This window comes from Carlito syrichta, unplaced genomic scaffold, assembly GCF_000164805.1.
Source record: "Carlito syrichta isolate Samal-C Ts95f unplaced genomic scaffold, Tarsius_syrichta-2.0.1 Scaffold153679, whole genome shotgun sequence".
In the NCBI taxonomy this organism is placed as follows: domain Eukaryota; kingdom Metazoa; phylum Chordata; class Mammalia; order Primates; family Tarsiidae; genus Carlito; species Carlito syrichta.
In genome coordinates, this window is record NW_007097775.1 from 83,238 (window position 1) to 108,267 (window position 25,030).

General features: G+C 37.6%; 1 protein-coding gene and 1 pseudogene across 2 annotated transcripts; both read right to left on the bottom strand.

The window, feature by feature from the left end:
* Nucleotides 1-1,008: 1,008 nt before the first annotated feature.
* Nucleotides 1,009-2,315, bottom strand: LOC103252172 (annotated as a pseudogene).
* Nucleotides 2,316-5,325: 3,010 nt separating this feature from the next.
* Nucleotides 5,326-24,856, bottom strand: CUNH4orf47 (chromosome unknown C4orf47 homolog). Of its 2 annotated transcripts, none has more exons than XM_008050785.1 (8): nt 24,782-24,856; nt 22,574-22,753; nt 20,900-21,119; nt 19,844-19,981; nt 19,664-19,739; nt 15,554-15,733; nt 9,546-9,709; nt 5,326-6,228 (listed from the first exon to the last, which is right to left on the bottom strand). In XM_008050785.1, the coding sequence occupies exons 2-8, from the start codon at nt 22,671-22,673 to the stop codon at nt 6,180-6,182; spliced, it is 927 nt and encodes a 308-aa protein (XP_008048976.1). In that variant the 5' UTR covers nt 22,674-22,753; nt 24,782-24,856; the 3' UTR covers nt 5,326-6,179. The 2 variants fall into 2 exon arrangements, with proteins under 2 accessions (XP_008048976.1, XP_008048975.1); XM_008050784.1 differs by lacking the exon at nt 24,782-24,856 and adding an exon at nt 24,226-24,338.
* Nucleotides 24,857-25,030: the final 174 nt, after the last annotated feature.

The window sequence follows — 25,030 nt, forward strand, 5'->3', positions numbered from 1 at the left end:
AAAAAAAAAAAAAAAAAAAAAAAAAAAATATATATATATATATATATATATATATATATAAAAATACATTCCGTGAAAAACTGATGACCAAATCCTGAAAGTCAAAAGTAAATTGAAGACTCAATTGAGAAAATAACTAATGGTGAGCACTGCATCCATTTAAATACAGAACTAAGATTGAACAACTGTGAGGAGTATGATCACCAAAGAGAATACGCATGCAAAGACACTGACAATATCAAGCAACGTAGCTAGAAGGGCAAGTGCATCCCTGTAGCCCGCTTCGTCCATGTCTCTCCCGCTGCACCCGGGGCCCAGGCATGGCCTGGACCATGCAAGGTACAGCCTTCGCCACGCGCAACGAGTGACCAGGCTGCCACTGCACCATGGAGTGTCAGGCGCAGGCTGGACTCTTCCCGTGAGAACGTTGCGAAGAGTAAAACTTTCTATGCATCCAGGAGCTAGACAAGGTGGCGTTTTAGGGCCTTTCCTAACTGAAGTGGAAAGCGTCCAAATTTCTTCATGAAGCTTTTTGTAAAAGTCAATAAATATTACACATATCATATACATACGTGTATATATATTTCACGCACACCAGCTTAAACCACATAAAACAACATAACACTTTGGGTAACAGTGGCATTTCTCTGCCTCAACTGAGAATCATTCTAAATGTCACTTTTAGTCCCTACACTGGTTTATACAAACAAAACTAAATTTGACATTAACTATGTAGGAATTTTCAGTTCAATATACAGCAACATGTAGGGACAACATAGCACCAGTGCCCAAGAGCCTGCACCCAGCAGAAGAAAAATCTACTTAAGTTCTATGAACTCTTCTCTGCAAGAGAGTTGCTGAGAGGAAAATGGGGAATTTCATCACACTGGAATATGGGAGAAGCTGGCATTTCTGCTTTGTAATTACAATTGTTATTCTTAGGGTAAAAACCGAAATAGCAAATTTAGCTGGACTCACCAGTTTCAACTTGTGGAAATGAAATAAAGTTCACTCCCTGAGCCAAAAACCTCAAGCAGTTGGGAGCAAGAGGGCAATAAGGACAGAAGAAAACACACCGTGTTGCTGTCGAAAATGAGTTTCCCTGCTCTGTACTTTGCCTCATTTGTTGGGCTGTGACCACCAACCCAGTGCTTTCACCCAAACCAGTAAACTGCACTGTAGCTCCTAAATATGAGTCCACAGTTGATCCTCGCAATCCAGCCAGACTCCCCACATGCAATAATTGGCCACTGGAGAGCAGAAATGTCTAAATCATTCACAAAACCACCTGTATGAAGAAGTACTTGATGCTCACAAAGGAACCACCAAGGAGAATGGAGGGAGGTCCACTGTGAACACCATCTCCTGCCCCGCCCCACTGACCCCAACTGCAACTTTCTCCCAGGTTACTCTCTGCCTTGGCGTGCTATTACTTAGAACTGTACCAACTTCCAAAGCCCATGTGTCTCCAGAGCAGCCAAGAGAGATGGACACATCTAGAAAGCAATGTACTGCTTGGAGAACTGATAGAGATCTCCCTGGGGTCATTTTCTGTCATGGATAGCAGGGCCAGTTCCATAGGCACAGCTCCACTGCAGAACACCAGAGCCCAACTGCGTCACCCACCTTCTTTATATTCTGGATCTGGACACTTCTTTTGTTTCTCCCTTCCATTTAGAGTAAAGGAAAAACATCAGCAAAGAGGTAAATCTGAAAATTTCCAATGGTTAGGATAAATCCAACCACTAGCCATTCTAAAGCCCTACCATGATCAAGATATTTTATTTATTTATTTATTTATTTATTTATTTATTTATTTATTTATTTATTTATTTATTTTGAGTTGGAGTGCAGGGGCCACTCCCGGCCACCGCAGCCTCGACCTGCTGGGCTCCAGCGATCCTTCCACCTCAGCCTTCCAAGTAGCTGGAACTACAGGCGCATGCTACCACACCCGGCTAATTTTTTAGTTATTGTAGAGATGAGATCTCACTAAGTTGGCCAGGTGGGTCTCAAACCCGCAGGCTCAGGCAATTCACTTGCCTCAGCCTCCCAAAGTGCTGGGATTACAGGTTGATCCACCGAGCCCAGCATGATTAAGACAGTTTAAAACAACTAGCAATGATCAGAACAGGAATAACAGCAGAAAATGGTCAATGCCAAGGAGAAATGAGCTGTAAGTTGCCATAATAAGTGTTTGCAGTCATGTACATAATATAGAAAGCTAAAGAAATGCAAATGACCAGGCTCAATATAACTATATTAGTTACCATCTGTATATATCTTTTGCCTATAATGTCTTCAAGATCTGTCATGGAAAATAAGGACATAAGCTCATGAGGGTGAAAATCTATAGTGTTTGAGAGAAAGTCACTTACATTGCTAGCAAGATGCTTGCTTAGAGGCAAACATAAATGCCAACATCTTCCACTGACTGAGCAAAAAAGAAAACAATCACATATAGTCTGCTTTACTATACACAAACTCTCTAGAAACTCCTGCTGGTAGAGAGCTCCAAGTTCTACAGGCGAGGTTAACACCTCACAGAAACAGCAAAGCACAGCCTCTACGTATGGAACTTCTGGCCATTTCCCTTCATACCACCACCACCACCACCACCACAACAAAAGCAAAGTGCATCCCCTAGGAGTGTGAGGGCCCAATTAAATGATTAATAAGTACAAACATATTAACATATAATGCACATGAAATGGTATCTGTAAAGCACAAGGAATAGTAAGCACTTGATAAGTATTAGCTACTAATTCGTTTTTGACATTTTAAACAAAATGCCATAAATGGAAAACACTCAGTTATAATTGATGAAAATAAAATTTAAAAATAACTTTACAAATTATTTATAACAAATTATTTGATAATGATCTAGTTTGGTTTTTTTTTTAAGCTTTACATATGTATATATACTTTTTTCTTACCGCTTATAAAATTTTTTTAATTTGGCATTTGTTCGTGATAATTCTTCCGGATAGATAATGTAGATTAAAAATTCTTTAGAGATTAAGTGATCTGCTTCACTATACACAGCTAGTAATAGGTTGAACCTGGCTTATTATTCTTAATGCACATTCCACATACAAAAGGAGTCAGCAGCTCTGAAGAGGGAGGATAAGATTTCCAAAAAGAAAACTTATATACTATTGTGGGAATGTAACTTAGTTCAGCCCTGTGGAAATAGTTTGGAGATTTCCCAAAAAACTCAAAAATAGAATTACCATTTGACCCAGCAGTACCCTTACTGGATCTATAACCAAAGAAAAATAAATCGTCCTACCAAAGAGAAAAAAAAAAAAAGATGATAGGCTACTGCTCAATTTTCCTCCTGTTCCTGTGGAAAGTCTAGTTGATCCAAGTCTCTTTTAAAGTTGCCTTTCTTCCACAATTAGGTCAACATCCACAACTGTTGCTTCAATTTTGAGCCTTAATCATGTAGTTGGATGGTTTACAGCAGAGATTAATGGTTGGCTTAGCAAGTTTATTTCTTCCATGGATGGTGGATGTAGAAAACATCCATGGATGGTGGATGTAGAAAATATCATGTTAATGGGATTATTATAAGTGTTGGTAGAATGATTTTTAGCATTGTAAAAGGCTTAAGTTTTGTACATAATCTAGACCGTATGTATTTGACACCATTACTCGAGTCATAAAGGCTTCATGATGGGAGGATAGACAACTGGTTGTCTAAGAGGGAGAATGCCAGTGTCATGGCTGAGTTTAAGAAATAAAGTTGGGCTGGGCGCCATGGCTCAAGCCTGTAATCCCAGCACTTTGGGGGGCCAAGTCGAAAGAACTGCCTGAGCTCAGAGGTTGGAGACCACCCTGGGCAACTTGGTGAGACCTCATCTCTACAATAAATCAAAAAACTAGCTGGGCATGGTAGTACATGCCTGTGGTTCCAACTACTTGAAAGGGTAAGGCAAGCCGGGCTCAGTGGCTCAGCCTGTAATCCTGCGCCTTTGGGAGGCTGAGGTGAGTGGATTGCCTGAGCCCACGGGTTCAAGACCGACCTGGGCAACTCGGTGAGACCTCATCTCTACAATAAATCAAAAAATCAGCTGGATGTGGTAGTGCATGCCTGTAATTCCGGCTACTTGGAAGGCTGAGACGGAAGGATCACCAGAGCCCAGCAGGTCGAGGCTGCGGTGGCCGGGAGTGGCCACTGCACTCCAGTCTGGGTGACAGAGTGAGGCTCCAACTCGGGGGGAAAAAAAAAAGGCTGAGGCAGAAGGATCGCCTGAGCCCAGCAGGTCGAGGCTGTGGTGACCATGAGCATGCCATTGCATTCCAGCCTGGATGACAGAGTAAGACTCCAACTCAAAAAAAAAAAAAAAAAAGAAAGAAAGTTGTTCCACAAGAAACTACCTACTGCTGTTTTGTATTTTCAAAATTAAAAGAAGAGACAGTAATTATAAGAAAACAATCAATGGGCATCATACATAGTTTGCACCTCTCAAATGCATGTGTGTTCCTCTACTGACCTGGAAAAATCTTAATTTTTCCACAAGCTTCAGTATTCCCTTCTCTGGTTTCTGCATGTGCTTTTCTGTAAACTGACACAAGGCATTTACGTGAATTCTAGATAAAGTCTGCCAATTGTCATACTACTTGTCATATTTTTTAGTAAGGCATTCGATGAGTGTTCCATTATGACTACTAAATGAAATGTGCGTTGCTTTAAAAAGGTGTATTCATAAAAATTTAATGTAACTAACAAAAGACAGAGGTAAAAATGAGCAATTATAATTTTAAAATCGAACACAGATTATAGTATGTGGAAACAGAAACCTCTTATCACAAAAGAATATGAATATTTCTAAGGCTTGTTTGATAACATTTATGAAAATTAAATGAAAATCGCATTAAATTATGTTTACCTGTTAAGGTCAGTCCTATTCTGATGACAAATGTATGACCCTTTGTGTCACATTATTCCCTGGGTAATGTTTTTAAGATGTCCATTGCATAATATCTACTTATGAGGCATGAAATTAAAAAAAAAAACACTTTAACACTAGAAAAATTCTTCTACTATCTGCACCCTTTCAAAAGCCAGCTACATACCTGGCTTGACATAGGCTCCCCCCACTGAAGAAATATGGGCCTAGGAGAAGAGTTCCACTGCCTCTCTACAATCTGATTTCCAGCTCTGAGAAGCCTGGACTGGAAGATGGACAAGTACAAACAAAGCACAATTGATCAAATAACTTTCTCAATATGCTATTTTAAATTCAGACACTTAAAGCTTTTTTCCTTTTTTAAATACAAATACCAACACTGGCCTGCTCCTATTGAAAAAGGCATCACTATGAATCACAGTAATACATTTTAATCATATCATTTAAGAGCAGATATTTTAAAAGACACAGAGCGCGTGAAGAAGAGCTCCCTTGGGAACTAGAGGCGGACTTAAGTGGGATGCCCAGGAAAGGCAGCTTTGGACAGAGACGAACACTCATCCATACCTCATCCTGTAACTTTGTCATCTTTGTAAGATACAGAAGTAGCAAATGCACCCCCCACCCCCTGGAACTCATCTGGGGGCTGCCAGTGGCCAGATAATCTTAGCTTTCTATCACACTTCCAGACTTTACATAAGCCATCAATAGAAGGCATGATGCCACATAGCTGAGGCTTGCCTTACAGTATAATGTGCTATACATAAATCTAGGAAATATAAGTGGATCTCACATCCTTTGATGTTAAGGATGCTTTCATGGGCTATGATACATGGATAGCTATCAAGCCAACTTTCCGGACCTCTAAAAAGAAAGAGCAAGTGTGCCTTTACTGGGTGCTTTCTACCCCTCCTGCCCCGACCTTCACCCTTACACTCCAACCCTGCAGTTTTTTTTAACATTAGGAGTAAAAGCTTTCAGATGATAAACGACATTCAGGATTTTCTAAAATTTCTTTATGTGATATTCTGCTCAGAAACATGGATCTAAAAGCAGATAAGCAATAACATGTTATATTATTAGCAAATACTATTTACTAATTAAGTAGTGGTACTAAAATAAAATTATTAGAGTTGCAGGTTCAAACATTTTTTTCAATGTTTGAGCTACCAGCTCCATGACATCTTAATTTTTTCAAATAATGATATCTTGAGAATGAATTAATGGTAGTTAGGATCTACAAAGTCACTTGTCTTCCAGTTACTAATAGGACTGTACCGAAGCAGTCTTGTAGTTCTTCATATTTAGTGCCCTAAAATTGAAAAATAAACACACATTTAATTTTGTAGGTGCAGTTAATATATCTGTACAAGCTTAGAAAAACTTTTTGCATTAAAAAATCTAAAACGATTATATTTTATAACTCATTAACAATCCAAACACAAAATTTTCTCAACAACTTTAAAAAACTTTATTAAAGTCACATATACTTAGAAAATATAACTTAAGAAAGAAAACAATTATGGAATCAATTTTAAACACTACTGTCCAAAGGTTTCTTAGTTTTAAAATTAGGGTAAACAAAGCTAAAACTTGATTTAGGATGATATTTGTGATAATATAAAAAGAAAGAGATTTTAATAGATTCAGAATTACTAAAGAGGGCATAAATTCTGATTTTTAAAAAAAGCAGCCAATTACTCTTATCTTTTTCCCTGCTTCAAATGTATATGTTAGGGCATCACAGAACATTCTTAGGTTTGTTCTCCAGGTAGAAAAGAACACAGAGAAAACCTGAAATACTCCCCCCTCCCCACACACATAATTCTGTCTGAGGATGGATGTGGTAAGGAAAATTCCAATTTTATTCTCTGTTCTAGAGATAAAGTTGGGCAGAGTAGTGATAGGTGGCTTGCCAAAGGACACAGGAAAAAAAAACACAATTTTTTCCTGTTTCTAAGTCCAATACCAACTAGCTCACACAGAATATTATTTCTCTAGACAGCAGTTTAAACTTCAGAAATGTACTCGGATATCTAGGGGAATCAGTTGGCTACAAAAAGAAACTCAGTGATACAGATCAGTTTTTATTATTTCATAAAATTTGAATTTTGGTAGGTCAAAATCAATTTACTTATCCCACAGAATTGTCACCAAAGTGCTATGAAGATAGATAAAATATGCAAAAAATAATTTGTATCATCATCTATACTAGAGCTTATTAAAACCCATGTGGGTTAAGTCATCATTCAAAATATATTTCCAAAACCTGCTCATTTGATCACATATAAAGTATCAGTAACCATAGCAGGCTTAGAAAGCTTGAATTCACTGATCATTGCATCTAATGAGGACTATTCATTTCACTTATAATGGCACTTTATAAGTTTTGATTTTAAACTAATTGCATAGTTTAACTTCTATTATTTACTTCATTTGATGGCATCACAGCTACTTAGAGCTTTGGTCCAAAAATTTTTTGTATTGGAGTTTGGAAGAGTAGTTATTTTATTTTACATAAAATTGAATGTGATATGCTTCCAGTTAATTGTAGTGGTACTGTAATACATTAACAAAATTAAATTCATGGGAAAGACATTGGTTCCAATACTCTTAATGAGATGTACACATGGTATAATACAAATGTCACAGAATTAGAGGCACAAAAATATATACAATAGGTGGGAGTGTAGTGGCTCATTTCTGTAATTCCAGCATTTGGGGAGGCCAAGTTGGGAGGATCACATGAGGGCAGGAGTTTGCAACCAGCCTGGGCAACATTGCAATATCCCATCTCTACAAAAAAATTTTAAAAATTAGTCAGGCATGATGGTGCACACCTATAGTTCTAGCTACTCGGGAGGCTGAAGCAGGAGGATCACTTAAGACCAAGAGTTTGAGGCTGTGGTGAACTATGATCATGTCACTGCACTCCAGCCTAGGTGACAAAGTAAGACTCTGACTCTTACACACACACACACACACACACACACACACACACACACACACACACACACAGGAAAAAAAGAAAAAGAAATATACACAGCATTCTATAGTTAATGCTATTGACACAATATCAGTAAATAACTATTTAACAAAAACTTCAGATTCAACTACAGATTCAATGAAATATCCATTAAACTACCATCATCATGCTTCTCAGACCTGGAAACGACAATATAGAAATTCACATGGAAACAAAAACGACCATGAATAGTTGAAATCCTCAACAAAAGAAACAAAGTAGGGGGTATCACACTTCCAGACTTTAAACTTTATTATAAGACTACAATAATCAAAACAGCCTGGTAATGGTACAAGAACAGGCATATAGACCAATGGAACAGAAGAGAAATTCCAGAAGCAAAACCTCAATTTCTCAACTAACTCATCTTCGACAAAGTTAACAGATAGATAATCAGAAATACACCTTTGTAATGAATGGCAGTCTTACTTTTGTGATATAATAATAATGTTGGTATTATAATTACTGTTGCCAGATGATAGAGATGTACTACTGTTTTATAAAAGTAAATTTAGTGTCTTTTGTAATCACTGTGTGATTACGTTAAAATTAGAAATATTAAAATTAGTTTAAATGGCATTAAAACTTTTTCAATGAATAGAAAGTTAATCAAATGCATTTATCTACTTCTTTGTGATTCTACACACATATACACACACACAGAGAGAGAGAAAATGAATAACTAGTTGTTAAATAGTTGTTTTTTCTCAATTTATATCCTGAACTCCAAACAGTTTGAGAGTGCTCAAAACCTGGGTAAATGAAGTTTTAAGATATTTCTATCTTTCTTTCTTTCTTTCTTTCTTTTTTTTTTTTTTTGAGACAAGTTCTCACTCTGTCACCCAGGCTGGAGTACAGTGATGTGATCCCAACTCACCATAGCCTTAAACTTCTGGGTTCAAGAGATCTTTCCACCTCAACCTCCCAAGTAGGTGGAACTAAAGGCACTCTACATCATGACCAGCTATTTTGCATTTTTTTTTTTTTTTTGTAGAGGTGAAGTCTCACTATGTTGCCCAGGCTGGTCTCGAACCTGGGCTTAAGTGGTTCTCCTGCCTCAGCCTCCCAAAGGGCAGGGATTACAGGCATGAGTCACCATGCCCAGCAAGATACTTTGATAATATACATGTACATTTTCCCAAAGCATGATAGTGATATGAGCATTTTTAAGTAACTAGAATATTTCCTGTCTTCACCGGTTATTTCCAAGTTAAGGAAAGAACTCTCAAGCACCATTAGGGAATCCTCAGAGTTGCTAAGAAACCCCCTTTAAGAAACAACCGGTATTAACAAGTACTGTTAATTGTATAACACATATCCGACTAGTTTCAAATGACTCATAATAAGGTGCTACAGATTTGCTTAAAAATTATGAACAGAATAGTTTGAGGCAGATAAATTAAGCTTTTTCAACTGGGGATTTCAGAAAATAGGAAAGCATTTCTACAAGGGAGAGCAGGTACTTGTATGTGGAAAGAACTGAGATTTCTAAAGTTGCCCAAATTTGTCATTTTTAAAAGAGAATAAAAGATATTGTTTTGAAGAAGTCTAAATGTTGAAAACAGGTTTCCTTGGTTTATAAGCTAAATGTAAGAGATTCCTACCTTTTGACATTCAAAGTCATTATACTTTCAACTGGTCTGCTTTTTGGTCCACTTGGTGGATGGAAAATAGAACTTTTGTCAGAAATCTTTGCCAACTTAACCACGTAAGGATCAGCAGAATGTGATGGGTAAGGATCAAATGTTCCTGCCTTCATGCCACCAGCCTGCAAATAAAATGAGACAATCTAGTGTGGTTTTATAAAATGCTTCTATAAAATCAGGTTGTGAAGAAGTTCATGCATATTTCTGTAGTCTATGGAGTTGATTTAACATATAAAGAAAATTATCTAAGCTGTTTAATATAAATGCCAACAGATGGCCTCCCTAACCATCTATTATAGGATAAAACACTGTAACCAAAAGTTATCTGTAAAAGTGAAAGTGTTTATAATAAAATAATAGTCTAAACTATTGCCAAGCCTTAAATGTCTTAGTGAGAGTTTATCAGATCAGGCTGTCACCTAATTAGAGGGTGAGCCTAATTCTGAGGGAACGAGATCAAGGTCAGATACTTTTCCACAGAGAATGGGGAACAAGGAGCATGGCACAACATGAGTTTGCTAAACTCCAGTCAATGAGGAGAAAGATACTTTCAAAAAAAGACAATAAGCAACAGTACATAGAAATAGGAGGTGAGAGGAAAGTATGATATATTTTATATTTGTCTTGTCTAATAATCAAAGTACTTTTCAAGCTACACATGAGAGATATGTTTTGACTTTTTAAACTTATGTGACAAAATTTTTAATCTTTATATTATATATAGTCACCAAGAAAATTCTGTAGAATCATGATAACCCCTTTAATTGGACATCTTTTTACTTGTATTATCTAAGGCAAATATATAAGAAGATTTATTTGAAAGACATAATTTTCCAAACTTTCCAGATTAAGGATGCATGGATTATTTTAAAGAACAAAATAATAAGGAAACTTAAGAAAAGTAAAATCAGTTAATTTAAGAATGCAAAAGCAAGTCTGGGTATAGTGGCTCAGGTCTGTAATTAATCCCAGCACTTTGGGAGGCCAAGGTGGAAGGATTGCTTAAGGCCAGGAGTTTGAGACCAGCCTGGGCAACATAGCAAGACTCCATCTCTACAAAAAAACTTTAAAAATTATCCAGGTGTGGTGGTGCATATCTGTAGTCCTAGCTACTGGAGAGACTGAGATAGGAGAATCACGTCAGCCTAGGATTCGCAGTACTGCACTCTAACCTAGGCAACAGAGTGAGTCCCTCAAACTTTAAAAATAAATAAATAAAAGCAAAGTGAATGAATTAAAGATGATACTTTAAAAAATAAATTAAATATATAAATCTATATTAGAATCAAGAATGAGAACTGGGCACAATGGCTCACACCTCTAATTCCAGCACTTTGGGAGGGTGAGGAAGGAAGATTGCTTGAGCCCAGGAGTTCGAGACCAGTCTGGGCAACAGAGCGAGACCCCAGCTCTACAAAAACAATGTTAAAAATTAGCCAGACATTGTGGTGTGGGCTTGCAGTCCCAGCTACTCGAGAGGCAGAAGAATCTCGTCTGAGCCCAGATATCAGGGCTGCAGTGAGTGGTGATTGTGCCACTGCACTCCAGCCTGGATGACACAGTGAGACCTCCAAAAGTGAAAACGGAGTAAAAGGAATGGGGTAAACCCATATCTATATGAAATATCAAAAAATTAAAAAATACTATTTTTGTAAACCTCTATGTTAACCAGTTATAAAATGTGAATGAAATGACTGATATCCTAAGAAAATATAAATGATCTAAATTAACCACAAAGGAATAGAAAACCTATACAAAACAGATGGACAGCATGCAAAAATGGAGAAAGTTGGGAAATCTTGTAACAGGGTTAAGTCCAGAACACTTTCCATGTGAATTCTCTCAAGGCTTCCAAAACAAAACAAGTATTTCTGGTGATATGAAACTGTTATAGAACACAGAAAAAGAAGAAAATCACCCCAGTTATTGGAAGATTCCCACAGCCACTTACACTAAAATATAACAAGCCAATTTTTAAAAAATTACAGACTAATCACATTTTATATTATTGATGCAGAAATACCTAGTAAAATATTAACAAATAAAACACAGAATTATATTTAAAGATTAACACAACATGGCCAAGTGGATTCATTTCAAGAAATATTGTTATTAACCTTATAACAAGTGAAAAGAGGGGGGAAAGACAATAGGTAGATTATACCAGTCAATAAAATTTAACATAGTAGGGGGGAGTCAAAAAACCCTGGAATTTATAAAATATTGTGCATTTATTCCTACATGTTTGAACTTCAGTCACCTTCAAAGGACTCTGTTTGATGCAATAAACCTATTGAGATGCTTTTACCACTGCTCAAAAAAGTTTAGAACTCGTCAGTTTTGATGCCTTTTAGAGCTTCTGCTGGTTTTTGTTTCACCTCTTCCACATCAGCGGACTGTTTCCTTTTGAGGATTCTTTTCCTCTCAGGAAACAAAAGTCACTCGGAGCAAGATCAGGTGAATAGGGAGGGGAGGGCACAGGGGTCCTGCTGTTTGGGGTCAAAAGCTGCTGAACACTCAGCGCAGTGTGGGCGAGTGGGCTCATGAATCAGTCACCACGAAATGGGCAAACACAACGAAAAAATCTCCAAAAACAAAATTCGCTGAAGCCGAACGCAGCCTCTCGACACTAGCTGGCACACTGATGCTGATGGGTTCCTATGACAACACTTAGGTAGCAAGGGAAGCCAATACTCCAAGGGATAATTCTAGATTTTGGGGGGTCCCTCCTCTACACTCGGCAAAACTCAGCATACATTCCTGACTTACTCCTATTTTTGGCATCTATAAAAATGAAAAGCTAGAGGCATCCCTAGTAGAGTCAGCATGAAGGGAAGGATATCCAATGTTGCTGGTCTAAGCAACTGGACATGAGCATGATATAAAAGATACAAACATGGGAAAGGGGGAAGCAAAATTATTTTCAGGTAATCATATACCTGAAAAGTAAAGAGAACAACAGAATATTCACATAAGAAAGTTTAATGAAGTGGCCAACTATTTTTAAAAAATCAATGGTTTTATAAAGACAAACCATATAAAGGAAAATATGATGGGGAAAACATACTGTTGATAGATCCTTAAAATAACTTGGAATAAATATATGTAAACCTCTGTAATGTAAAACATGAAATTCTATGAGGGATATAAAAGAAGATTTTTATAGGTGGTTTATTCCTAGATCAAGAAGATTCAAATTATAAATATAGTAATACATCCAAATACCTGAAGATTTAATTTTATAACAAAGTATTCAAGATCTTTTTTAATTTTTTGAATTTTACAAAATAATTCTGATGTTCTAGGGAATATGGGAGAATAGCCACTATGACATTTTTAAAGAGTAAGTATTAAGTATAAATGAAATTAAGAAGTAGTTTGGCAGAAATAAATAGGTCAGTTAAATAGAATGAAAGCTCAGAATATGTCCTCAAAAATTAAAATTTTGATTGATAATGTTGGTATTTCAAATCAGTGGTGTTAAAAATGAATTATTTCATTACTAAGATTAGGAACAACCTGCTTTTTAAAAATAATTTATATTGAAGTCTAATTCACCTACAGTAAACTATACCTATTTAAAATGTACAATTTGATGAGTTATGACAGATGTATACACCCTTGAAACCACTACCGCAATCAAGACACAGAACATGTCCATCTCCCATCCAGTTTCCTCAAGTCCCCAAAACTGGATTTTGAAAAAGGTCAAAGTTGGATCCTTACCTCACTCTACATCAAAATTCATTCCATGTAAAGATTTAAATGCAAAAGGATAAGACAATAGAAGAAACCAAGGAGGCACAAACATTATGCTAATATTGGTGGTAAAGAAAACCATTCTTAAAATGACATGAACCTCATAAGCAAAGGATTGATACATTTGACTTGTTACTTAAAAAACACAAACATGGCCGGGCTTGGTGGCTCAGCCTGTAATCCTAGCACTTTGGGAGGCCAAGATGAGTGGATTGCCCGAGCCCGCAGATTCAAGAACCACTGGGCAACTTGGTGAGACCTCGTCTCTACAATAAATCAAAAATTAGCAGGGCATGGTAGCGCACGCCTGTAGTTCCAACTACTCGGAAGGCTGAGGCCGAAGGATCGCTGGAGCCCAGCCGGTCGAGGCTGCCGTGGCCGGTAGCGGCCACTGCACTCCAGTCTGGGTGACGGAGTGAGACTCCAACTCAAAAAAAAAAAAAAAAAGAACCCCACAAACACACAAATTTATACGTCTGGAAAAGGAGACTTTATTTCTCATAAGGGGTTACAGCCAGCAGGGTGGCGGAAGGTGGCCCGGCCTTCGTGCAGGCTAGGAGGCACCTCCACGACCAGACACAGGCACTTTGAAAGAGAAGGGGCTGGGGTGGGAGTTTTATGCTGACCAAGCTGGCTAACCGAACATATTTTACAAGTTACTAGAGAAACTATGAATATTCATGAGGGTGGTCCTGTGGCATGCATAGTAAACAAGCATGCATCTAGCATACAGTTCATGTTCACTTAGGGGTGGAGACTTAACAGTTAGGACCTGTACATCAAAGGTCTTTTCAGAACATGAGGGCACACAAGCGCACAACCTCTGTAAACTAGCCAGAAACAGTCCATGGTCAGTGGTCTCCTATCAAGAGAAAGTTAGTAAAATCAGTCTAATCAAAGCCGCAAGCTATGGCTTATGGAATGGGGATCCATTAGTGTCTGGAGGTGAGCTGCAACTGTTTTAATATTGCTTATCTTGAGGTCAGTGCTTGTTTAGTTGCTAGAAAAACCTTGTGGCATTTAGAACATTATTTAATCTTTAAGTGTGGGGGTGGTGTGTGACTTAACCCTTTGCCTGTCATGACCTTAGGTCCTGTTTATAATTTGCTATCTTACTGCCACAAAGAGTCTTCTGTCAGTCTTACACCTCGATTTTAACAATGCTCGTCAGCTGTGTTGAATCATAAAAGAGAGAAGGTATGATGAAGCATGTCTGACTTCCCGTCGCATCATATCTAGGAGCAAAGTTCTTAAGGTTTTCCTGGGGTCCCCTTGGCCAAGAGGGAGTCTGTTCAGTAGGTAAGAGGGTTGAGGATTGTATTTTTAGTTTACAGATTACATCAAAATGATTACATTTCTGAACAGCAAAATATATCATAAAGTAAAAGCTCCAACAGACTCGAAACATTATTTCCAACACACATGACAAAAGAACCGTATCTTTATTATATGAAAATACCTTACAAGTCAATATAAAAAACACAACATTCTAATAAAAATTCCACAAGGAAAATGAACAGGCAATTCACAGAAAAAAAAAACGCACAAAAACACCAAAGTATAAGCTGAAGTTTATGAACAGTAAGAGCATTTTTATTTTTATTCACACCTGTCATAAACTTCTGCAACAATGGTTTTAAATCACCATTTCAAAAACGAAAAGATGGTTTGGCTCTTTACAGTTTAAAGAAAAACCTGAGGTCAGGCACCGTGACTCAAACCTGTAATCCCAGCACTTTGGGAGGCTGAGGCAGGAAGATCACTTGAGCACAGGAATTCGAGCCTAGGCAACATTGCTAGACCTCATCAAAAAATAAAAAAGTTAGCTGGGCACGGTGGTACATGCTTGTAGTCCCAGCTACTTCAGAGGCTGAGGTAGAAGGATCTCCTGAGCCAAGAAAGTCAAGCTGTGATAAGCCATATCGTACCACTGCACTCCAGGCTGGGGAATAAAGTGAGTTTCCAACTCAAAAACAAAGAAAAAAGAAAAAAAACACTTCACAAAGTTATTAGAAATTCAAATATTTGAAGTGATTAATAATTATTTTATTACAAAAGCTTCATTATCCTCTATGCTATCTATGCTTGGTTTCATGATTCTTAGCATCCAAACGAAAGTTTATTATTTACATGGATAATAAAATCATTTGACAGAAACAGTATTTTTGTAGTGCTTAATGTTTTTCATTTTAAAATTGTTAACTTACCTTTTTACCAGGAGATGAGGGTTTAAAAGGACTTGAAATTAATTTTTTCTTTATTTCTTTTTTAATTGGTGGCAAAGGTTTCTCAGAAAAATAAGGATTAGTGTCAAAATATTCCCTTGGGTAAAGATTTAATTTGAAAGGTCCTCCTTTGAGTAAATGATGGTGTGCTTCATTCTCTTTCTGTAAATTAAAGAGTTTGAAATTATATAGCATAAATTATGCAAATTAAAAATAGTTAAATCTTTTACATTTTAATATAAACAATGCAGACTCTCTACTAAATACTTCTGGGTGTATTTTTTTAAAACCTTCCTTTGTTATATTTTCATGGTATAAAAATATGCCTACTTATGAACAAGAATAACTAGGATTATTCATTTTGGATACAGATTTATTTGAGGTATAGAGATCTACTTATCACCTGAATAAATGTCTCTATTAACTCTCTGGGCAGTGATGCAGTTAAACAGAGATTCCTCTCTTGTTCAAGCCCTAGTTCCTTCTTGCTTTTAGCATTTCTCAGGGACTCTAGGAAAATTACTTACTCTTTTAGTATCATGTCTTCTTCAACTGAAAATGAAGATGATATTATTACCACCCCCACTTAATCCTGTTGTGAAGATTAAATGACATTATGTATATGCCATAGCTGGCACATGGCTTTCCCTCAATAAATGGCAGTTTTTGCTTTTAAGAATAAGGAATACTCATTTTTTACATTATAACATTTTTATAGTACAATATTCTTGGCTACCTAGTATTCAAGCAAAACAGAGGTCACTTTTTCCCTCCTATGTTGCAATTTTTTCTATAGGAAAATACTCTGTAAAAATTGCTAGCTATCAATAAAGTAGCAAAGAAATTATGTTATGAAACAGATTCAAAAAGACAACTATAATGTAAATATTGATATATTTTCCTCACTTTTTGTAAATATAAAATCAGATTAATATTTCATCATTCAACAAACAACTGAAAACATGTGATAAATGAAATCTAAAATTGAGAGCTATTTGAGAGAAGACTAATTTTTACTACAAAGAACGCTGCTGTAGCACTTTCAGAATTTCTTACTCTTTTTAAATATTTCTCCTGCTCTTGTTTGTCCCCTTCTTTCTCCAGCCCACAGGACTTCATCCATTCCTGGTGATCTTTTCTTCTCTCTTCTACATCACAACAATGGCAGGTGAAAATTTATTCTATTCACCCTATTGGGCAGTATTCCTCAAGATGTAGTTTTCATGGAAATCACTTAATAATTTTCTTAAGTTAAAAATTACTAAGTTTTTCCTTTAAAGACTTCTGAGATTGCATTGGGGTGCTACATGACCCATTAATCTGCAGTTTTAACAGCTACCCCAAGTGACTCTGGCACATGTTATTATAAGGCAATGTTTTAGGGATCACTTAAGCATGGTCACCTTTTACTAGAAAAATATGTGCTGTATTTGTTTTACCAATCCATGCCCTAGAATATTCAGTCTAGTCCCAATATGGCATATTGGCATATGTGTGAGAAAATTACACAAAGCCAAGAAAAGAACCACCTGAAAGAATTTCAGATAACAGTGTCTGGCCCTCACACTGGGAATGATGTTAGAAATCATGCTGAAAATGTTATAATTCACAGGGCTTGGGGGAGGGAGGAAGTCCTGCTTCAGTAACTGGAAATAATTAGCACCAGATTAAGCACTGAGCCTGTCACACTTAACAAATCTTAAATGCAAGACTTGAGAAGATATAACCATTTCTAAATAATTTAACTGCATTCTAGAACAAAGCCCAAGAATATTTACAAGAATACAAAAATATATAGCACAAAGTAAAATTCCCAGTGCCTGGCATCCAATAAAAAAATCCAATTCAAAGTAGCAAAATATAACTCCCATATTGAGGAAAAATCACTTATTTAAAACCAACCAAGAATTTATATAGATGTTAGCATTAGCAGAGAGGGTATTAAAATAGTAATTATAACTGTATTCTATATGCTCAAAAAATTAAGAGATATGTAAGATATTAAAAATACTCAAATCAAACTTCTAGAGAGCTAACCCACAATGTGTAAGATTAAAAATACACTACATGACATTAACAGAAGATTGGACACTATACAATAATAGACTAGTGACTTTGAAGACCTAGCAATAGGAATTATCCAAAGTGAAATACAGAGAAAAAAAGATATTTTTAAAAAAAGAAAATTGGTAAGTTGTGGAACAATTTCAAGAGACCTAAGATACATTAATTGGAATCTCAGAAGGAGATGAGAAAGAGAGGGATGGATTTTAAAAATCTGAAGATATAATGGCTGGAAATATTCCAAATTTGATAAAAACTGTAAACTCACAGATCCAAGAAAGTCAATAAACCCCAAGCACAAGAAGCATGAAAGAAAACAACACGAAGGCACATCATAATCCATTCATTTAAATGAGTGACAAAAAGACAACCTTCAAAGTAGCCAGAGAAAAAGACATGTTTCAGACAGAAGAATAAAAATAAACATAACAGCAGACTTCTCATCAGAAACAACTCAAGCAAGAACACAGTGGAATAACTTTTTTAAAACACTAAAAGAAAAAAGATACATTTTTCAAAATTACCTTTAGAATTAATATTAGGAAATCCAGGAACATAAAATTTCTGACTTAATGTATAAGTTCTGAAAGTGAAAATAAAAGAGTTTTTCTACAGGGAGAGAAAAGTATCTCATATCCATAAAGTTTAGGATGAAAGATCAATTACTGAGCCACTGTAAAATTATGTGTTATGTAGTTATATAGTATGTATGCATTAGTATTCCTACACATGAAAAATAGTTTATACATATCATGCAGTATAAACTGCAGGATCCATATACAGGAAACATAGCTGCTTATTTTCAGATGACCAGGTTTCTGGCCAATATCATAGAACACTTTTCCTGTATTTGGACAAGTACATTTGCAAAACTAGCCACTGTCCTTTCTCACATTCCCAGTGTTATTTAAAATCGCCAGAGCAAATTGCTGAAGTCTGCACGCCTATAAAAACACAAACAGAAAACTAAAAAGTGATTGCCATTTCATTGCTTTACTTAAAGTACAAAGTAACAATTTTTCATTACTACCTACTTTATTTAAGCTATGTTGATATTATTCTAAAACTTATAAGGGTTTCCCTATTTATTCACATGAAGACATTCCCCTCATAAATAAGCAAGTTTCAATATTGTCATATTTTGTATACGTGAGTGTAAGAGGCATCTGCCAGTGCAATTTAGGTTTCATTTCTGCCATTTAGTAAAATGAGCAGTTTCCCCCCATCCTTTCACTGTGTCTCCTACAGGGATTCATCCATTCTCTAACCTCCTGGCTTTCCTATCACTCCACCACTCCTCAAGCCCATTCGCTCACCATAATGGCTTCTTGGTCTACCCCCAAGTATTACCACTATTTTCCCAGGCACAAGATAGGGAGGGTGTGTTGGGTATATGGCTAAGGGTTATAACATTACTGTTCAGTTAAAACATAGTTGATTGCCGGGCATGGTGGCTCACACCTATAATCCCAGCACTTTCGGAGGCCAAGGTGAGAGGATAGCCTGAGCCCGCGGGTTCGAGACCAGCCTGGGCAACTTAGCAAGACCTCATCTCAACAAAAAATCAAAAACCAAAATTAGCTGGGCATGATGGCACATGACTGTAGTTTCAGCTACTTGGAAGACTGAGGAGAAAAGATCACCTGAGCCCAGCAGGTAGAGGCTGTGGTGGCCGAGAGAGTGCCACTGTCCTGCAGCCTAGGTGACAGAGTTCGACTCTAACTCAAAAAAACCAAAAAACAAAAGACTTAGTTGATCAAACCAAGTTAACAGAAGTCTCGCAGCTCGTTTAGAGAGATGTAGGACAGATGTGGTAAACTATAGCAGAAGATAAAATTTATTCTGGAAAGAGCTGAGAATATCTACAGCAAGATGTGGAAATCCAATATCAAAAGCATAAAATTATAATTCATGAATATCAGTCTGTTATTGCCCTGTGATATAAATAGAACATAACAAAATTAAATCATAAGTGAATTTCAAAGTTAACAAAAGAAAGATCAAAAATTTCAAAATAGATTATTTTACCTTATAATTTAGTTTTGGTGCATCATAGAGATCAGCAGAGTGTGAAAACTGTTTACCTATGGTAACATTTGCATAGCTAAGGAGGGAAAATGAATAATAGTGACTTTAGGGCTCAGAAATTTTAATTTCACTTAAAAAAAATTTAAAACAAATAATGTGAAAGCATTAAAAATATCTTACCCATATCCAGTTCCTTTCTTTCCTGGGTTTGTGTATAAATTCTTTCCAGGTGCCTGATATTTCTCTGCAGGTTTTGACTGTGCACTGAAAAATGGGACTGGACCACCTATTGTTCCATAGTAGCTGCCGAATCCACATCTTAAATGCAATTTTTGAAAAAATTTTGTAAAGGATAAGGTTAAAATGGCAAATTTTATGATATATAGAGTTCACCATAATTTTTTAAAGATTGAAAAAACATAGATATGCAATGAAATTGACTTGCCTAATTTTGGTAAGAAAAAAATTTTGTTAGTTTTTTTCCCTAATCTGACTCTTGCAAAGTTTTTGCTTATTTGTTTATAGAGACAAGGTCTTGCTATGTTGCCCAGGCTGGTCTCAAACTCTTAGCCTCAAGCAATCCTCCCACCTCAGCCTCCCAAAGTACTGGGATTACAGGCATAAACCACCATGCCCGGCCTCTTGCAAAGTTTTTGAACAAATGTGTTTTCATTATTTAGTTGTTCTTGTTGGTTTGAGACACAGTCTCAGTGTCACCCAAGCAGGAATGCAGTGGTGTGATCCCAGCTCACTGCAGCCTTGACCTTCTAGGCTCAGGCAAGTGATCCTTTTATCTCAGCCTCCCAAGTAACTGGGACTACTAGTGTGCACAACCATGTCTGGCTAATTTTTTTTTTTTTTTTGTAGAGACGAGGCCTCACTATGCTGCCCTGACTGGTCGCAAACTCCTGGGCTCAAGTTATTATGCAACTTTGGCCTCCCAAAGATTATAGGCATAAGCCACGGCACCTGGACTGGTTTTTATTATATAAAGTAAGAGAACAATAACATAGACAATCCAAAATTTAATAGAATATAATCAAGAGAGAATACAATCAAAATTACCTGTGAATCTAAATCACCTAGTATAACTATCTCCACCTAAGACACACTAAAAATCATATTTAAGAATCAATTTTATATGAGTAAGACCTACAGAAAAGCAAACATTTAATTTAGGCTAGATAGATAAAGGTGCAGAAAATCTATTCAAGACTTTTCCCCCTAAACACTTACGATTTTTTATCTCCATTACTAGGGAGGAAGGCTTTGCCTAGGTTTTTTTTGGTTTCTTCCATCATGCGCCGTCTCCTCACTTGATTCATATTTACGTAGCCTTCACCTTCAAAAATCCTTACAAAGTGGGGATCAAAATAACCTGCCTGAAGATCTGACATTTCTTTGGATCCCCCGGGCAGCATCTGTCTATTTTTGCTTGCAGCCTCATTAAAAGGTCCTTTAAAAATAAATTAGGAATACTATAATTTTGAGCTCACTAGCAATTAAAGGACATGAAAACTAATTTAGAAAAGTTTAACGTGATTTGGGCTAATTATGAGTTTTGAGCTCTAACACAATGTTTCAAAATGTTCACTGAAAGTTCTGTCCTAAAGCCTAGTTTGATAATAAGACCTAGAGGTCTTAATTAAAATGTTTTAACATTTAGGTTAAGGTACTGGCTGTACACCCTAAATTTTAGAGCCTGAAGGCTATATAATCCAATGTTTCTCCTTCTGTGTAGTAGGAAACACCATTTGTATAAAATGTTAGTAAGAGTGTGTGCATAGGTTAAAAAGAATAGTATTTCATACTCATATTGAAGCAATTCCCCTCCTGGGTATATACTTAAGACACATGAGTGTCTATATCCACTAAAAGACATGAACAAGAATGTTCACAGCAGTTTCATTCAAAAAAATAAAAAACAAGAAACAGCCAAATGTCTGCCACTGTGATATTTATACAATGAAATACTAGTAACCCTGTAAATTTTTAAAGGCTGTTTTCATAAATATTTAAAATTTCTTTCATCATTTGGATCCAGGAGAACTCTATTGGAGGATTCATTTGGTAATGTGAATAATTTTTTTAAGTGCATACAAAACCCTTAATTCAACTGGTTACTGAAATATGAATTTGTATCACTGGTTTTTTAAACAAATTTTTAAAAAGGTAATACATTCAAACAGTTCCAAATTCAAAAGTATAAATATTTTCACAATAAAGCTTTCTCCCACACTTGGCCACCCAATACCTCTTCCACAGGCAGAGATTTCATTCTCCAGAGACTGTTTACACATGTTCCCGTGAATACTTTGTTAATGCTTTGCATACTATATATACTATTCTGCATCTGCTTTTTATTTTACAATGTATCTTGAAGCTGTTTCCAAATCAATGTGTTCTTTTTTATTATTAAATAGCAGTTATTGGGGATCCAAACATTTAACTGAGACATGTAAAACGTTTCTTCACTTTTGCCCTTTTTATTAGTTGTGACTTTTCTAAAAATCCTTCAGCCATTCATTGAGCCTTTCATTTCTCAGGGAAGTAGTAATGCACAGCCTTCTTGTATGCAAATGTAAATGCTGTTGCATAATGGAGTGTCTTATCTAAGAAAAAAAGCTACAAGCAAAATATTCTGGGAGAAAATCACCATGTACTTTTGGAAAAAAATAAAATTACCTATAAGAACAATAAATTCGGGTAGAATAGCCCAATAAAATGATCTTCCTACTCGTATAAATTAAGTTCTCTCTTAACTATATTGAAGTTTCACAAGTTAATCAACTTTAGAACTAAATGCTTTAAAATATAGACATTAAAATACCATTGACTTAAGAATTAAATTCAAAATTTCAAATAGAAAATACCCACTATTTGGCTATAAAGAAAACCAAACATACTTACGATTAAATCGTGACACGTATTTGTCACCAACAGTAATATATTCCATCTCACTAAAGAGACCAATTCTCTCCATAGCCGTTTTTCCTACTTCTGCAGGCATAGTTGCTTCTCGTGGTGGTGTTCTCTATGCTGGTAACCTCAAGTCTCCTTAGGGCTACTTCTTTTATAGCCAAATCCTACCTTACATTGAAAAATAAATGGGAAAAGTTTAGGAAAAACATGATTGCTAAATTCAGGCCAAATTACTTTCAGTCCGAGAGTTTCAACATCCGATATAAAACAGCAGTCCCAAATTCTGTGGGGAAAGAAGCTACTCTGTGGGTCTAGGGGAAAATATTGGGATTCAAGACCCTTGACTCGCCTGTGAAGTACCCACAAGTTACAAAGGAATGTGTATGAGATCATGATATCATCTGTTCTACTGCCATTTATCATTGGAAATGATCCAACAGATCAACATTACTGTAGTGTAGCATAAATATCGAACTATAAACAAATCCTTCTTTAAAGAAGACCAGGGTAGACTTAAAATTCATCATTATATAAAGCAGACACTTTTGCAGTTGAGATACAATGATTTAAGCACTGTCCCTCATACTGAAAATGATAACAGCTTTTCAGAACGCACAACACATCTAGGCATTACCCTACAGTTCTTGAGTTCTTTCAGTTTTAAATGAATCAAAGAAATGTGCCACTGCAAAATTACTTTATAAAGAGAGCAGGGGAAGACGGTAATCATTTAGGCAAGATTTTAAAAACTGCAATGAATTCTGAGTATTTGTTAAAGGGCAGACTGCAATTGTGAGTTTTCTTTTGAAACGATCACGTCAAACAAAGGTGAAATGTCACGTTAAACATGCAATTCTTTATCTATAAATTAATTTTTGAAAGTAGACATGTCTGGGCAACCCCCTCAGGTCCCCTCCCACTGTGGGAGCTTTTCTGTCCTCTTAATAAATCTTGCTTAAAAAAAGAAGAAGAAGAAAAAGAGAAAGTAGACATGTCCTAAAAAGGAGGACCAAAGAGTTTAGAATACGTGTCTCCGTCTCATCCTAATGCTTTTAAAGAACCAACTACAAACTAAGCACCCGGCATACATCAGTCATTAAAACAGGCATTGGTTTATGCTTCCCAGTTTATAGTGCAAGGTAAGAGCCCTTTGCCTTGAACGTAGTGCAAGCTGTTCAGTGCCTCTCGGCAAGCTGGCCTATGTGCAACTGTGGTTCACCTGGGCATGAGTCACTGCCCATACGCAGGTGAGGTCTCACTGTAAACGAAAGCATAAGGAAATACACCACCCTTCCCCATCCCACCTCGTCCACAGATCTGGCAGGCTTTAAAATTAAGCGCCCGGCAGTTGGGATGTAGTGCTCTATTTACAAGTATTCCAAAGCTCCACCCCACCGTCCAGCCCCAAAGGCTGCGCCTCACAGGGTCCCTGCATCAGCCAGCCTCGTCCGTGACCAGGGCAATCCTCCCCCTGGTCCCTTGGCTGCCCTGTCCTCTTTCACTTCTGAGGCCGGGCCCTCTCCGGCCACAGGACTGCTGCTGCTTCACTGTAGGCAGGTACCTCTGGGCCGACCCTTTCCCGCCACGCTCCCCGCACCCCATTCACACTGAGTCTCGAGAAGTCTCGGTTTACTCCTCACTTCTTTAATTCCCTCCATCACGGCGGTCTGTCCTCCTGCTGAGCCCTCCTCGTGGTTTTCTCAGAGGCCATCATTGCACATTCGTCGTGCAGGGATCCTTGAACAGTTCCCCGACTCAACTGCTGGCCCCCCGGGGCCGCAGCCCTGCGGCGGGCGGGTTCTTCACCGCGGCATCCCCAGAGTCCGAGCCGCGCCGCGCACGCAACGAAGCGCACTGCGGGGGGAGGACAGCCCTGCCTGGAAGGTTTCCACTACTTAACTCATCTCGAGCGAGCTTTGCAAAACCCCGCGTTCACTCCTTTAGCAGAGACGCTGCAAACTCCTCCCGTAAGGCTCGCTGGTCGAAACCAGAAAAGCGGATTCAAACAGGCACCGCCCCCGCCCCCAGAAGCGAGCCATCGAGGCGACAGTGCAGCGCGAACACAAGTGGAGCAAGGCCAGCTCCCCTCTAGAGACGTAGAGTGTCATGGGGGCAGAAAACGTCTACCGAGGTGATGAAATCAGTCCCCACTTAGGAAACGGAGGCCCGGAGCAGGCCGGTATCTAAGGCGAACACCTGGGGCTGCGAGGTGTCGCCTCTCCGGAGGGCGCCCAGTCGAAGCCGAGGCGGCGGCGTCGCGGGTCGTCCGGGTCCACCAGGCCGCAGGATAGCTGCGGGCTGCGACCGCCCCTGCACGACCGGCGCGCCGCGGTGCTCCGCGAGACGCGCTGCCCCGGAAACGGGAGAATCCATTCCCAGCGCGCCACGGAAGACACGGGGCGAGTTCGCGTCACACAGGAACACACAGAAGGAGCCCGAAGACTC

Excerpts from the sequence above, each read along its gene's own strand:
- CUNH4orf47 (XM_008050785.1), bottom strand. The coding sequence starts at position 22,673 with ATGCCTGCAGAAGTAGGAAAAACGGCTATGGAGAGAATTGGTCTCTTT. Across the intron at positions 21,120-22,573 it reads ATACGTGTCACGATTTAATC|GACCTTTTAATGAGGCTGCA; the intron begins GTAAGTATGTTT and ends TTATTTTTAAAG. Across the intron at positions 6,229-9,545 it reads ATGACTTTGAATGTCAAAAG|GGCACTAAATATGAAGAACT; the intron begins GTAGGAATCTCT and ends TTTCAATTTTAG.